Source organism: Pristiophorus japonicus, chromosome 7 (assembly GCF_044704955.1).
Source record: "Pristiophorus japonicus isolate sPriJap1 chromosome 7, sPriJap1.hap1, whole genome shotgun sequence".
Lineage (NCBI taxonomy): Eukaryota > Metazoa > Chordata > Chondrichthyes > Pristiophoridae > Pristiophorus > Pristiophorus japonicus.
The window spans coordinates 122,135,780-122,152,129 of record NC_091983.1 but is presented as its reverse complement, the minus strand read 5'-3'; the positions used below and the strand labels follow the sequence as shown (position 1 = coordinate 122,152,129).

The following is a 16,350-nucleotide window of genomic DNA, read 5'->3' as shown; positions in this document are numbered from 1 at the left end:
TATAGGAGTAGGGAGCTCTTACTGCAGTTGTACAGGGCCTTGGTGAGGCCTCACCTGGAATATTGTGTTCAGTTTTGGTCTCCTAATCTGAGGAAGGATGTTCTTGCTATTGAGGGAGTGCAGCGTAGGTTCATCAGACTGATTCCCGGGATGGCGGGACTGACATATGCGGAGAAGTTGGTTCAACTGGGCCTTTATACACTGGAGTTTTGAAGGATGAGAGGGGATCTCATAGAAACTTACAAGATTCTGACGGGACTGGAGACGTTAGATGCGGGAAGAATGTTCCCGATGATGGGGAAGTCCAGAACCAGGGGACACAGTTATAGGATAAGGGGTAGGCAATTTAGGACTGAGATGAGGAGAAACTTCTTCATTCAAGAGAGTTGGTAACCTGTGGAATTCCCTACCGCAGAGAGTTGTAGATGCCAGTTCATTGGATATATTCAAGAGGGATTTAGATATGGCCCTTACGGCTAAAGGATCAAGGGGTATAGAGAGAAAGCAGAAAAGGGGTACTGAGGGAATGATCAGCCATGATCTTATTGAATGGTGGTACAGGTTCAAAGGGCTGAATGGCCTACTCCTGCACCTATTTTCTATTTTTCTATGTTTAATATTGGACTCCAGCATTTTCCCAATGTTCGGCTAAGTGGTCTATAGTTTCCTGCTTTCTGTCTCCCTCCTTTCTTGAATAGGTGTGTTACATTTGCGGTTTTCCAATCTGCTGGGACCTCTCCAGAATCCAGGGAATTTTGCTAGCTTACAACCAATGCATCCACTATCTCTGCAGCCACTTCTTTTAAGACCCTAGGCTGCAATCAGGTCCTGGGGACCTTTCGTCCCACTAGTTTGCCTTGTACATTTTCTTTCGTGAGAGTGTTTGTTTTAAGTTCCGCCCTCCCTTTAGTCCCTGATTATCTATTATTATTGGGATGCTTTCAGTGTCTTCTACCATGAAGACCGATACAAAATATTTGTTCAAAGTCTCTGCCATTTCTGTTTCCCATTATTAATTCCCCAGTCTCATCCTCTAAGGGATCAACGTTTACTTTAGCTACTCGCTTCCTTTTTATATACCTGTAGAAGCTTTTACTGTCTGTTTTTATATTTTTTGCTGGTGTATTCTCATAATCTATCTTCTCTCTTTATAATTTTTTTAGTCGTCCTTAGCTGCTTTCTAAAATCTCCCAATCCTCTGGCCTACCACGAATCTTCGCAACATGATATGCCTTTGTTTTCAATTTGATGCCATCCTTACTACCTTTGTTATTCAAGGATGGTTCATCCTTCTCCGAGAGTCTTTCTTTCTCACTGGAATATATCTTTGCTGAGAGTTATGAAATATCTCCTTAAATGTCTGCTACTGCTTATCTACCATCTTACCCTTTAATCTATTTCCCCAGTCCACATTAGCCAACTCTGTCTTCATACCTTTGTAATTGCCTTTATTTAAGTTCAGGACACTAGTTTGAGATCCAACTTTCTCACCCTCAAACTGAATTTGAAATTCTAAAATGCTATGATCGCTCTTCCCTGGAGGATCCTTTACTAAGAAATCATTAATTAATCCTATCTCAGTACACATTTGTATATGCCAGCAGCTCGAATCATTGAACTCTACAGCTTTTGCAATGAAAGAAAGTCTTAATGCCAACATAACATTATTGCAAACAACAAGAATAGAATCTCCATGAAAGTCACTCACTTGTTACTTTGGGCTTTACTGCTGTTTAAGAAAAAAATAAAATAATAAAAATCAGAGACTACAAGATCGTTTTTTATTGAAAGAGAATGGTCCCTATTCCAGGTGGACCAATTAGTTTTTCAACGGTGATCAGGCGTGACATCAATGTTTTCCTCCTTTGATTGGTAAAGGTCTGTTCCTGGCACATTATTGAAAATGCTGCTTCACGATATCACACAATCACTGTCCATTTGTATAAATGACTGTTAAGAATATATTTTCTACATTACACCCAATTGTAGAAATTGTACTTTACAGTCAGGATAGTTCTGCTCCTGGTCAGCAACAGCAGATACATCAACTCTTGTCTTAGATTGCATATTCCATGTTTCTAGAATCCCACCCATACATATAACATGCAACTCCTTTTTGAAAAGTTCCACAGCCAGATCACTAAAATTCACATGGAGGTATGTTGTTGAAGTCAATAGAAATAAAAATCATAGAGACCAAAGTGAAAATTACCCCCTTGTGTGCAAAGGTACACTTGCTGCTGCTGCACATTATTCCTAGTGTCACTTCTGGTTGTGCACCAGACACAACTAAGGTGTACGGAATCTGCAAGTTACTGGTAGATGTTCGATTATGTTGTTCCTCCTACCATAACTAATTCAGAAGTTTACCAAGTGTCCATGTACAGGGCAACAATAAACCTTGGAAATAGTCAAGTGCTGTGCACAACATATTTAGCATAAGAGTCACAAAGTCTATTTAACCCACCACTGAATCCTGCAGAAATTCAGGTATAATCTCGCCTTTCAAATTTTGCATCAATCATACGGTTTTATTTATGATGGAGGATTCTTATCTGCTTGTGGTTTTGCCAAGTGCCCAATAATAAAAATTTAGTCACCAAGATTGCTTGGGGGTTCCAAAGGTCCCCTGCTATAAGTCTAGTGGGAAGCTGGTGAAATTCCCAGGGAAACCAGACCCGATTGTGCTAAGTCTGCACTGCAATAGACCTCGTGTGCAAAGATATACCTGCGGCTACAGAACATAATTCCGATTGTTAATGGTCATGTTGGTTTATCAATTCCTAGAAATTCGAGAGCGCCCATTTTGGGAAATTTTCCCTACGCACAAATGGTGAGGTCCAAGGAGCACTGGATACTGAACCTCAGACTTCATTCCCATACAGTCAGCGCTGCGGGAGGGGACACACATGCAGGAGGTTCAGGCTGCTGCTAGTGCAGAGGTCAGTGATGGCCTCGGGCGGTGAGCGGAGGTCGGGGACGGGGAAGGAAGGGAGGTCGAAGGCGGAGCCAAGACCTGGAGGTTGAGGATCTCAGATTGGGGGGCGCCGGTGGTTGAAAGCAGCAGTGCTTGGGAGGGTGGTTTACAGGTAAGCAATTTACTGTTTTCCTGCAAGAAATCTGCAGTGTTGATCTCCCTGAGTGCAGCTTCAGGGAAAACCAATGTTGCAGTCGGGCCCTTATTTTGCATCTGAAAAGGGCTGAATGCCTGCTTCAGTCATGGGTAAACAACCCCTCTTGTTTGTCGATTGCCTATAGGGCTTCCTACCCATCAGTGAGGCGACTTAGGAGGCTGCAAAGCACCTGAAAAATGGACATGACATGACCCAATTCCTCGGCCAAAGTTTTTAACATGATAAGCTTGCCAAATTTTAATGTGAATATTATTTTGTTGATTATTTTAATTATACTTTGCCATGAGCTTTATTATTACAAAATTCTCAAATGAATTTCACAAGACAGTCCTGTGCGGATAAACACGGGTTTCAGCTGGACTAATCTTCATTTTCTTTCCATTGCCAAGAGTTAGAGTAAACTGGAGAGCTGATTGTTAGACATGATAACCCATCCATCCCCAGAGATTCTCTGGTAGTTTCGTACTCTTACTTAGCATTGGAACAAAGGAGAGCTGCGAGGTTAAAACACATGTAAATATCTCATTGGATCAAGTTTGGTCTTACCTTTCTTTGCAGGTTTTGGCTTCACTTGCTTCAAGCGTTTTGCCTCTAAACATTTGGTGAACAATTGAATTAGGTTCAATATTAATCATATTCATCTGATAAGATGCACATTCAACAAGTTGTATGTATAATTAATAAAATACACATGATGATTTTGGTTTCGATACTGCCAAAAAATGCTCCCAATCCCACCCATTTACTGCTGCTTTTAAAAGCAATCATTTTTTCCGGTGGCAATAAAGCAAGGCAAGAACCTCGAACACTTACAGAAGAGGGTCAAGTGAAGTCATTTAAACATCAATGGGACTATTGCACACACCGCCTGAGCACCGCCAACAACACATGGTACAAGTCAGATCACAACACAGGCAATGCTGTGCAGAAAGAAAGGAAGGCAGGCCTTGCGGAAGTTTGCAAAGCTAGACCTCCTCCTCATCAATTTCATCATCTTCCTATGCGTGAAAAATGGGTGCAAAGAGCATGGGCAGCAGCAGTTTGCTTGGGGACAAGAAATTTGGTGAGTGACAGCTCTTAAAGTGCTGTTGTTTGCAAATAAAGAAAATAAGTTGGCATTGTGGCAAAAGATATGCTTACAGAGATCAACCACAGCAAAAATGGCCAAAACTGCATGAATCCAAAAATGTCTGGAAACTGGAATGTGGGGAAACCGCCTGTTGCTGAGGATACTCTGGAGGAGATGCGACAAAGGAAGGTGGTCCTCTTGGGAGAAGACTGTCACTATAACACAGAGATCGAATCTTCTTGGATGGAAGTATCAGAGTAAAAGGAGATTCCCAGATCCATAGCACGAGGAAAAGTTTTGTAGTATGAGGAATTGTGAACAAAGGTGTACTGACCTTTGCATATTTTATTTTACTCTGCGGCACAGTTCACAAGAAGCAAATCAAATTTCTGAGCTGCAACATCTTCACATTGATAGCATGCAAAGCATTGACAATCCTTTCTACTTGGTCTTTTTTGCAGGGAAAGTGAAGTGCACATTTTTTTGTGAGTTACACAAATAACATTCACTGTTACATAAAAATGTTGAACGTTATGAACTGTTGCTACAGAAACTGAGTTCTAAGAATCCATTCTAAGTAGGCCAGGCCAGTGCATTAGTCATGTATCAATTTTGTACAGGAGTTGAAAACCAGCAATCGAGCTGGCCCAAAAAATGTGCAGATCAGGTCAGAACCTAATTAATCCAATTACCAAATTGCAATGATACTGGTGGTCGCCACAATGAAGCCCTTGCGTGTCATTTATCTCCACAATGAAATGTAATGCACTGAAAATCAGGCATGTTGGCCTGATTTCAAATTTCATCTCAATGGGGCTCCACAAAATCAATGTTCATATAAACAAGGCACAGTGCAACAAGTCTTTCTAAAAAAATTGTTGGAAATGTTGTGGCGTTGAGTCTTGTTCAGGAGACTAATGGTGAGGAGGAATAGACTGCACTGTTTGCAACATCCTAGCTGAAGACCTAGATTATACTAACATACAATATTGTTTGTTTGGTAGAGCGACACTGGTACTATATAAATATACAAGGCACATAGAGTTCAACTGCAAAGTATTGCAAATTTGATTCAAATACAATCACTGAGAAAAGTTATCAGTAAATTGAAATAACAGTAAACAGCAAATACATGCACACATTTGCTTTGTATATGCAAGCAGATCTAATCATTTAATTCTACAGCTTTTGCAGAGAAAGAAAGCTCTGATCCCAACAAAACATTTTATTGCAAACAACAAGATTAAAGGTTCTATGAAGGTAACTCACTGGTTACTTTGAGCTTTACTGCTATTTATTACAGAAATAATAACAATTTGTGATAACAAGGTCAGTACATTTTTGAAAGAGAAGATTCCCTATTACTGGTGGAACAATAAGCTTTTGAATGGTGATCAGGTGCGACACCAATCATTTTGCCCTGCTTTGATTGGTAAAGTTCTACTCCTGGCACATTGTTTCAAAGGAGCTTGATGATATCACACAATAGGGGTAATTTTAATTTTGGATGATGTTGTAAAACGGTTGATAATGATTCAGCCGCTTATTATACATTTCTCCCGATTTTCATTTCCATCGGATGGGCATAACGATTTCACCCATTTTATTGACCAAAGTCCAAATTAACCCCTGTGAATAAAGATACAGCTGCAGCACATTCTTACATTCACTTCTGATATTGCACCAGTTACAACTAACATGTGCGGATTCCATATGTTCATCATCAATGCTCATGTTGGTACAAAAAGTGTTCAAGGAGGCAAGCCTGGCAGGTTTTAATTTGAACGTTATTTTGTTGATTATGTTAATTATACTTTGCCATTAACTTTATTATTACAACATTGTCCTGTGTGGATAAAAACTCAATTTTCTTTCCATTACCAAGAAAACACGAAAACTGGAGTGCAGAATGCTGGATCCGTCCATTCTGCAGAAACTCATTGGTAATTTTGTATTTTTAGCATTGGAAGAAAAGCGAGCTCGAGGTTAGAAACATGTAAATATCTCATTGATTTAACTTTTGTGTTACCTTTCTCTGCAGGTTTGCTTTTCACTTTCTTTACAGGTACTGCCTCTAAAAATTAGGCGAACATTTGAATTATTAATTCAATATTATTAATACTTTAATTGTACATGAATATTAACCAGATATTAGTCTCATAAGATATACATTCAACATATTTTATGTACACATGCAATAATTAATACAACTAAACATATAGGGATGGGTATTGCCTCGTAACTGCCCCGTTTGTCCCCGTGTAGTGGCCCTGAATAAAATGGCTTAGTCTCACCCATTTATTGCTGCTTTTACGGGCTGTCCGATTTTCCAGTGGATGTAAATCCTGTCGAGAGTTTCATGAATACATTAAAAAAAAGGATCAAGTGAAGTCAGTTAGACCCCAACTCCACTTTTACACTGACCGCCTGTTCCTGCTCAACGCCTACAAACCTTGGATGGTACAACTCAGCTCGCAACATGGGCAAGGTTGTGCAGATAGAAAGGAAGGCATGCTTTGCTGCATTTTGCAAAACTCCTCGATTTAATCAGCTTCCTTGGCAGGAAAAATGGATTTAACGGAGCCTAAGTATCAGCACAGTTTGCTTAGGGGCAAGAAATCAGGTAAGACAGCAGCACTTAAAGGGCTGTTGTATGGCATTAAAGGAAAGTTTTTGCTGTGGCTAAAGTTGTGCTTGCAGAAAAGAAAAGTGACCATCAAAGAAAAGTGAACAAAAATGTCTGGAAATAGGACTGTGGAGAAAGTTCCTTTTACTGAGGATGCCCTAGCGCAGGAGGTGCAACAAAGGAAGGTGGCTCTTCTGGGAAAAGATGGTCACGATAAAGCAGAAGTCAAACCTACTTGGCTAGAGGTAGTGTTTTCCAAATCCAGAGCATGAGGAAGAGCTTTGGTAGTATGAGGAGGATGAGAAGGAGGGAGAAAAAAGATGCACTGACCTTTGCATATTTTATTTTACTACTGGGGCACAGTTCACATGAACAAGATCAAATCTGTGAACTGCAACGTCTTTGCAGAACTAGCCAGCAAAACATGGACAGCCCTTTCCACTGGGTCTTTTACTGTAGGGAAACTGAAGTGCACACTTTTTGTGGGGTAAACAAATAACTTTCACTGATACATTCAAATGTTGAAAGGGATGAACTGTTACTGCAGAAAACTAGCTCTAAGAATCCATCCTCGGCATGCCAGGCCAGAGCATTAATTATGCAGCAATATTTTATGGGTGAGATGAGAACCAGAATGGAGTTTACCCAAAGAACGCGCAATAGAATCAGAACCTAATTACCCATAATTACCCATATTGCAATGATGCTGGCGGCAGCCACAGTGAAGCCTCCTTTTGACTGTCATTTATCTCCACAATGAAATGTAATGCACCGAAAACCTGGCATGTGGGCCGACAGAGCTGTTTCATCTCACTGAAGCTCCATAAAATCAGCGTTCATATATACAAGGCACGGTGAAACATATTTTTCTATGTTATTACTGTTGGTGACATCCTAACTATAAATCTATGCTACACTGAAGTAGAATCACGAATCATACAGCATAAAAGGACATTCGGCCCACCATGCCTGTGCCAATTAGTCCTACTGCCCTACTCTTTCCCCATAGCCCTGAATTTTTTACTTTTCAACTATACATCCAACTCCTTTTTGAAAGTTATTATTGAATCTGCATCCACCACCCTTTCAGGCAGCGCATTCCAGAACCCGCTGCAAAAAAACAAAACTCTCCTCAACTCCGCACTCGTTCTTTTGCCGATTATCCTAAATCTGTGATCTCTGATTTCTGACCCTCCTGCCAGTAGAAACAGCTTCTCCACAAAAAACTCTCATAATTTTGAACACCCCTATTTAGCCTGTCATTCACCTTATCGACTCTAAGGAGAACAATCCCAGCTTCTCTAGTCTCTACACATCCCTGGTACCATTCGAGTAAATCTCCTTTCCAAGGCCTTGCCACCCTTCTGAAGTGTGGTGCCCAGAATTGGACACAATATTCCATTTGTAATATAGGCAGTGGCGTCGATGGCAAATGCTCAGCTTATGCAGTCGGAGGCCTTCTAAAAAGCTCCGCAAGTTCCAGGTTTCCGCACGAGCTGCGATGCTGTTGGGGTAAAAAGAAGACTTCTCTTCCTCAAGGTGGACTCCCTGATATAAAGAATCGACACCTGCCCGTATTGTATAATGACCATGGAATCATTCAGACGAAACCTCGGTTAACCGGTTTATTCGAACATGCTCGGGAAGGTTCCAATGAACACTTCACCGATCAAAGGTTTTACAATTACAATTATACAGTTTTTCGAGGGATGCGACCCTCCTCTAAACAACCAATTGGTTTACTGCTCAGACTGGCTCTGAGTGGTTCTCCCCCAGCTGTCCATCTCCCATCACATGTCACCCTTCTGGAATGTGTTATTGAGTGGTGTCAACTTTGCCTCAGTTCCTTAACTACGTGTGAAGTAACCTTGCTTCCCAGGGTTTGCTATCTTTCTAGATGTTGAGTCTCTACTGCCCTTGTTATTCAGTACTGAGTGTATGTTTTCATCTTCTATCAGTGTGTGCTAAGGGTCAATGCAGTGTTGGCTACTTATAATGGTTCATTAACCATCAAGCTTTGCAACATAGCAAGCTTTGTTGCTTCCCCTTCTTTAAACCCATTCAAGAAAGTGTATAAGCATGCTTCACATACTTAAGCGAGTTTTACATACAATTACAATCCCTATAAAGACAGGGGGACTCCCGATTCCTCAGAACCTCCTAATACTGATAAGCCCTACAATTCAGTTCGGGTACCGGTTTTCCTCCCCTTACACATGCTGAAAACCCAGTCCTTGCGATCTGTCAAGGTACGCCTTGATAGATCTACCAAACCAACTAGATATTCACTTTCGCTGGTGCTGAATTGGGCTATTTGCCCAACTACTGCCAAGCAAATGCCCACGAATCTCTTGTGGCATAGGGCCTACTTTCACCAGCGTAAGGGGTAATATAAATCTTAAGTTAAAAATATATATTTTTTAAATGATGCACAAAGACTTAAAATCACTTTATGCAAATTTTGGCCCATATTAAAATCTTCTAAATTTTTTTTTCAAAATTAAAAAAAAAATTGTATTTGAAGTATTGAATTGACTTTTAAATAAATTTGAAAATTAGAACATTTATTTTTATTAAAATTGTGTAACTTCTTTAATTATTTGGGGATTCCATTGCTTGTCATTCGGGTATTCCGTTTGGAAATTACAGCAATGAAATCCTCCTTTCTGATTGGATGACCTGGCCCACGTGATTCCAGTGATGCTTCCAAACCGCCTGTGCTCTGGGATCCATAGGCCTTTACCCAGGCGTATGCCTGCAGGCCTAAGACCGGAAGTCTCCACAGCCAGTGAGCCTGAAGGTAGATGAATATATTTTAGTGGGTTGGAGGTGTACTCTGGAGGTATGCCTCTGACCCACTAAATTCCGAGCCAAAATAACTTTTTATTGGGGGATGTGACAGTAATAAACCCTGTGCTCTGTATATATATATTAACAGAAAAGATTAGCATTTTTTTTTCAAATCCAAACATCGATAATCAATGAGCAAAGTTATCAGGAATTAACAGAAAATTCATGCAAAGATTGTATATGCTAGTAACTTTAATCAACTCAAAAGCTCTACAGCTTACGTAAAGAAAGTAAGTTCTAATCCCAGCAAAACATTATTGCAAACAAGAATAATAAAATCTGCACGTAAATCACTCACTTGTTACTTTGGGCTGTACTGCTGTTGAAGAAACAAACAAAGAAAATCTTAGGTTTTTATTGAAAGAGAAGATGCCCTACTACTGATGGACCAGTTAGGTTTTGAATGGTGATCAGGTGTGACATTAATCCACTTTTCCCTCCTTTTTGTATGCATGTCTGCTAAAAGATTTCTACATTTCTACTTTGCACCCAATGCTACTTCAGTCGATATTGTTCTGCTCCTGCTTACCAACAGCAAATTAGGTCCAGCTCTTTGTCTTGAATTATTTGCTCATGTTACCAGAATCCCATCTACACATAGTAAGACATGCAACTCCTTTTTGAGAAGTTCCACAGCTACACTTCAAACATCTGTGTAGAGGCACGTTGTTGTGTGATAGAGAAGAACTATTTCAAAACAGAATTAATGAAAAAAACAGAACTAAATTAAATCCGAGGCAATACTTACTGGTAAAAAAAAAATACATGTTCAAAAAGGCTAGTAAACCCTAACGGGGCAAAATTGCCCCTTTTTTGCACCTCGTTAGCACCGCCGAGAGGCGCTAACGGGGCACAATTATCTTTTTGCCCGGGGTTGGACAGCGGTTGCACCGGGAGCAAAATTGCCCCCATGATTAGTGCCCTGGGCCGGCACACATTACGTCATCGGCGTGCACTCCGATCCCTCACTGCCCCGCATCCACTTTGCAGGATGCAGACATCCGCCTGGGGCACCCCTTAAAGGGGAGACCGTGTGCACCCGGGCCGGCATTTTTTTTTTTGTTGGCCGACTTTTTATTCGGCCTGACAATGGCAGCCCTCGTCTCGACCGGGCCGCCATCATGCAGTCCGTCACACTTCTTTGGGTGCTGGGCCACTGGCCTGGTCGAGATTGTCCCTGGTAGCCCAGTGGTGGCCACCAAAGAGCCTGCAGAGTCCGCAGCAGCCCTCCCCTTTAACTGACAGGGAGGGATGTTATGGCACAACAAAGCCACGTGGAGCTTCCATGTAGAGCTGACCTCTTCAGCGTGACGCTGGACTCAGTGTCACGCTGACACCTTGGGAGCACCCCTCCAATGAGGTGGTGCGGCTGAGACATCACTCCCTCTCGTTTGAGGAGCGCAAGGGATAATTCCACACCTGGGGCGGGACTTCCTGCCCGGGCAATAACTGACCCGGGCCCGGAATGTTACCGCCCCCACATGTGGCGCGGGGCAATTTCGGCTCCTAAATGTTTCAAGTTTAAAAAAGAAAAATGATTAAATAAATGTTTAGAGATGTCATCTAGGTAGCCTGAACATGACACATGAGCTTAACACATCAACTGAAACCAATACATCATCTTTTGTTTAACTTTAGTGACTGAACTGTACTTAAAACCTTTGGCTCTGGTACTGTGAGTTGAATAAAATACATAAACGTAGTCTGAGGCTATGTAGAAATCTTGTTTGGATTTTAAATCAATCAGGGGGTCAGGACGTTAGAGTACTAAGGGGTGGTCACACAGATGGTAAGTCCTCGTTTTAACCTCACTCCACTAGATATTGAATTGTATCAGCTGCACCACTGTGAGGAACTGAGCAAAGGACAGGTCCTTCCCCACAAAACAGGAGGGGAAAAAAGTCAAATGAGTTGTGCATCCACTAGGAGCCGTGTCAGAGCATCAATGGCAGAGGCTTGGAAATGGGTATTCTGCCTATCATTTCAGCTGCAGCTGGTGGATGGCCTGGAAAACCAGGGAAGAAAAGGTGGCAAATAACACATTGGGGTAGATCTTGATTTTGTGCGACAGTGTAAAACAGGTGATAGTGCGTTGGCTGCTCATTTTACATCTATCCCTATTATTATTTCCAATGTCTTCCAAACCAAACTCTTACTGGACTGAATAAAGTGTTTTGTGTTTCTTGCTTTGGCCTAATATTGCTGCAGTTTGTCATACTTACCACTCAAGCCTCACAGAAACATTGTGGAGAGTAAAGATCGAAAGCTCAGGAATGCAGCATGCTGATATGTCATAACGCTGCACTGCTGAGAGACCAACTGCTTGTAATTCCTCAGAAAACATCTTCCAGGTAAAACAGTGATTTACTTGTATTTCTATCGATTTAGTATACTGTATTTGCTGCTCATGATGCGGTCTCTTCTACATTGGGGAAACCAAACGCAGATTAGGTGATTGTTTTGTGAAACACCTCTGTTCAGTCGACAAGAGTGACCGTGAGTTTCCGGTCACTTATCATTTTAATTCTCCATCCCCTCCGACCTTCAACACTGTTCTAATGAAGCTCAATGGAAGCTCTTGGAACAAAACCTCATCTTTCGATTAGGCACGTTAAAGTCTTCTGGACTCAACACTGAGTTCAAACAATTTCAGATCATAACCTCTGCTGGTAATGGTTCTGCTTTTGCCATTTTCAGCTCCTCCAGACCCACCTTTTATTTCTTTTCTTGTCCCATTACCACTCCCTTTTGCTTTGCACCATCATCCAGACTTTCCCTTTTTATTCTTTCCTCCCCGCTCTTTCTCTGTCTCTGTGCTTGCTTAAAACCTGTTACATCTCCAACTTTTTCCAGTTCTGACGAAAGGTCATCGACCTGAAACGTTAACTCTGTTCTCTCTCCACAGATGCTGTCTGACCTGCTGAGTAGTTCTAGCATTTTCTGTTTTTATTTCATTATATAATTCGTTATATTTTTCTATGTTTCTATGTTTGAATATAAAAGAGTGAATAAAATTGGGGCCTCTTCAAAGTATCGAAACCTCTTTACTGTTGAAAAGGTAGAGCCTATTTTTTTAAAATCAGGGCTTACTAAAGGTAATAAAACTGGGACTTGTGTAGTTTTTAAAATATCAGAACTTTTTCAAGATTAGAAAAGTTGGGACTCCTCATTCACTGAAACATTGGAGACATCTCCACTGAGGCACTTTTCCAAAAGCCCCACATTACACAGTTCCTCCCACCCCTATCCCTCGCAGGCACCTTTCCAATCCCACCTCACTAAGATAGTTTCCCCTCCCACTCCTTCACAGAGGTTCTTTTCCAACCCCACTCACTAAGCGTTTTCAACTCCTCCCCTTCTGAGGAAGTTTTCAATGTCCCTAGCTCATAGAATCATAGAATGGTTCCAGTACAGAAAAGTGCAATTCGGCCCATCAAACCCGTGCCGGCTCTCGCAAAAAGCACTTCAGCTAGTCCCACTTCCCCGGCCTTTCCCTGTAGCCCTGCAATGTTTTTTCCTTCAGATACTTATCCAATTCCCTTTAGAAACCACGATTGAGTCTGCCTCCACCATCCTTTCAGGCAGTGCATTCCAGATCCGAACCACTCGCTGCGTTAAAAAAGTTTTTCCTCATGTCGCCTTTGGTTCTTTTGCCAATCAACTTAAATCTGTGAGCTCTGGTTCGCGAACCTTCTGCCAATGGGAACAATTTCTCTCTAGCTACTCTGTCTAGATCATGATTTTAAATACTATCATTTTTCGAACCACCTTCCACCTCCCAACCTCTGTTGAAATACATTTGTTGCATTCCCCTCCCACAGAGACAGTTTTCTGTATCCCCATCCAAGCCTCCCACCCACCCCCCGCCCCCACTCCCCCGCTCCACCCCATCCCAATTACTTCCAGCTCCCTTCCCTTCCTTCCGGAAGTCAATGTAGGTTATCGAGCATAGGGGTGATGGGGGGAATTGGACAGAGATAGGGAAGGAACAAGGCCACGGAGGGATTTGTAAATAAGGAAGATCATTTTAAAAATTGAGGTGTTGCCAGACTGAGAGCCAGTGTAGGTCATTGAGCACAGGGGTGATGGGTGATCTGGACTTGGTGCAAATTAGGAGACGGATAGCAGACTTTTGGATGAACTTAAGTTTGTGAAGGGTGGATGGTGTGGGGCAGGTCAGGAGATCATTGGAATAGTCGAGACAGGAGGTAACAAAGGCATGGTTGAGGGTTTCAGCAGCAGATAAGCTGAGACCGGGGCAGAGACGGGTGATATCACTGGGATGGAAATAGTTGGTCTTTGTGATGGAGAGGATACGAGAGAAAAACTTGCATCAGGTTTCGTAGGACTATACTACAATGACAGTAGCATCTCTGCTTTTAAAAAATATATGGCCCTCAATTCTTACAAAATATTAAATAACAATTTTGAAATTATATGTTACAATTTTGTTCCGCTATGTGTTCTTTATTACCTTTAGTTTTAGTTGCTGGTGCTGGTTTTGCTTTTTTGAGTTTTCTTGGTTCTGAAGATAATAAGAATATACATTAGTAATTATGTAACAAACATATTATTCATGTACACCCTCTAGATATAACTATTCTTAATTAAAATCCATTACAAATAGAAGAACTCAGTAGCAATTCTGTCATAAAATCAGCAACAATATTTGATTAATATTGAGTCTTGGCTGTGAAACAAAATAAAATATTTAAATGGCCATTGTGTTGGGAAGTTTCTACAAGCTAAGTTCCTGGAACAACTCGAAGAAATTTAACTTTAAAACTCTGTTAAAATTCTACCAGGCTAGCTGCCAAGGCAAGATTGTGGCTGCATTAAACCATTACAGGTTGAATCTCCCTTATCTGGAACCTCTGGACCTGGCCTGTTCTGGCTAAGGGACTTTTCCGGATGAAGGGTGATCACGTTAAATTGGATGGTACAGGTACTGAGCAAGAAAATATCTGAGCTGGCTGGCTTGGGGCTGGGAGTGTGGCAGAGAGATCATGGAGTGGGGGGGTGGGGGGGGTCGGTGGATCGCGGGGTCAGACCAGCGATTGCGGGAGTCAGCAACGAGGGACGACTTCAATTTGTTCATGTTGGAGTTCTGCGCATGCACCACCCAGTGGCCAGGAATGGTTCTGGATGAGGGATGGTTCCGGATAAGGGAGTTCTGGATAAGGGAGGTTCATGAAACCTGTACCTGTACAACCTATTTTTTTTATAATCCAAATCTTGAAAGGTGCCTCATCAGATGGTAATTCCCCTTTTAAAAAGGTGCACACATGTGCTTTTCTGTTAGAAATGTTCTTTAAGAAGAACAATGTGAGATTATCACAAAAAGTAATCCGAGGAAGAAATTTGGTATAATTCCTGCTCGTCAAGTAGGACCAATATCAGGTGTGCCTCGGGCCTGCACTCAGCACAAATTTTTAGGCTAACCACTTTATCTGTTACAATAAATTTCCCATGATTTCACATATGATTTATGTAAGAGGGAAAATTTGGCATTAGGGGAATATACAAAATGTTTTAAGTTAGTTATCCAGAAAAGCGGTATGGCTGAAATCCCATTTCCAGTACTCAATAAACCTCACTGTGTTTCAAAGGTTTATGGGCACATTGGAATGTTATCTTATCTCTCTTGCTTGACCAGATAGAGTTTTCTATTGTCACTTTTGACCCCTTGCCCTGTTTACCTGCCCCTCTGGGTTTCATGTGAAGGGACCTCCTGTAATTAATCACTCAGATATGTTATTCCCTTAATAAACCCTTATAAAATGGACTACTACAATCACTCAGATATGTTATTCCCTTTATACACCCTTATAAAATGGACCACCACAAAGGCTGAGGTTTTAAATTCCGAGGTGAGGTCCAGTCTTAACCATATAATTATAACAAAGTCCGATAGCCCCAATAACCAGAAGGTCACCAGGTCAGCATATTCTAGCAAGATGGGGTCACCTTAGGAAGGCCTGAACCTGGTCTGTCAATCCAAGGTATTACTGATAAGGTAACCAATCAGGAGTCATGGGAGGTTGTATTGCGGAAGCAAATGGTCTTTTGAACAGTGTATAAAAGATAGCTGATTTTGCTGTTCAGAGAACATTTCCACTCACAGGAGGCTGTGTTGAGAAATTGCTCCCGGACGGTTCGTGATTAAAAGATCGTTGAACCTTGCCTTCCGTCTCCGTCTATTGACTTCGAGGGTTGCTACATGGATTGGGACGAGTGTCGACCACTTATATCAAGGGGCCTGCTCGTGGAAAGGGAAGCCTTTCCGCTATCCCCCTACAATTTGGCGCTGCGAGCAGGGTGCAGATTTCCCGAATGGAAAATGATCAGCTGTTGGGGTGAGTATGTTTTGATTTACCACCTTCAAGTTAGAGCTGTGACATTGTAGACCGGGAGGGAAGAACATCTGTACAAAAAGAACCAACTGTAGCAGGCCCCGGAGGGACGGAGGCAAAGGACAAGGACAATCAGGAGGTGAGAGGGGGGTTAAGGGTATACTCTGAGACGCACGCGTGTAGGAGGCGCAGCAGTGCGAGGGTACGACGGACAGGGAAGACTATATAGAAGATGTCCTCATAGGGACGAGACATATTGACCCAGAAGCGGTACGGGCGTATGGCACAGAGACGAGACATATTGACCCGGAAGCGTGG

The 16,350-nt window shown here is 41.9% G+C and overlaps 1 protein-coding gene across 1 annotated transcript in view; it reads right to left on the bottom strand.

Moving 5' to 3' along the window:
• LOC139266620 (triadin-like) overlaps nucleotides 1-16,350 on the bottom strand; it is a 563,562-nt gene that overhangs the window by 181,986 nt on the left and 365,226 nt on the right. The window contains exons 28-32 of the mRNA XM_070884212.1: nucleotides 14,154-14,204; nucleotides 9,978-9,998; nucleotides 6,233-6,277; nucleotides 3,681-3,725; nucleotides 1,709-1,729 (exon numbers count right to left, since the gene is read on the bottom strand). Coding sequence (XP_070740313.1) covers nucleotides 1,709-1,729; nucleotides 3,681-3,725; nucleotides 6,233-6,277; nucleotides 9,978-9,998; nucleotides 14,154-14,204 — 183 coding nt within the window. The remainder of the gene's footprint in view (nucleotides 1-1,708; nucleotides 1,730-3,680; nucleotides 3,726-6,232; nucleotides 6,278-9,977; nucleotides 9,999-14,153; nucleotides 14,205-16,350) is intronic.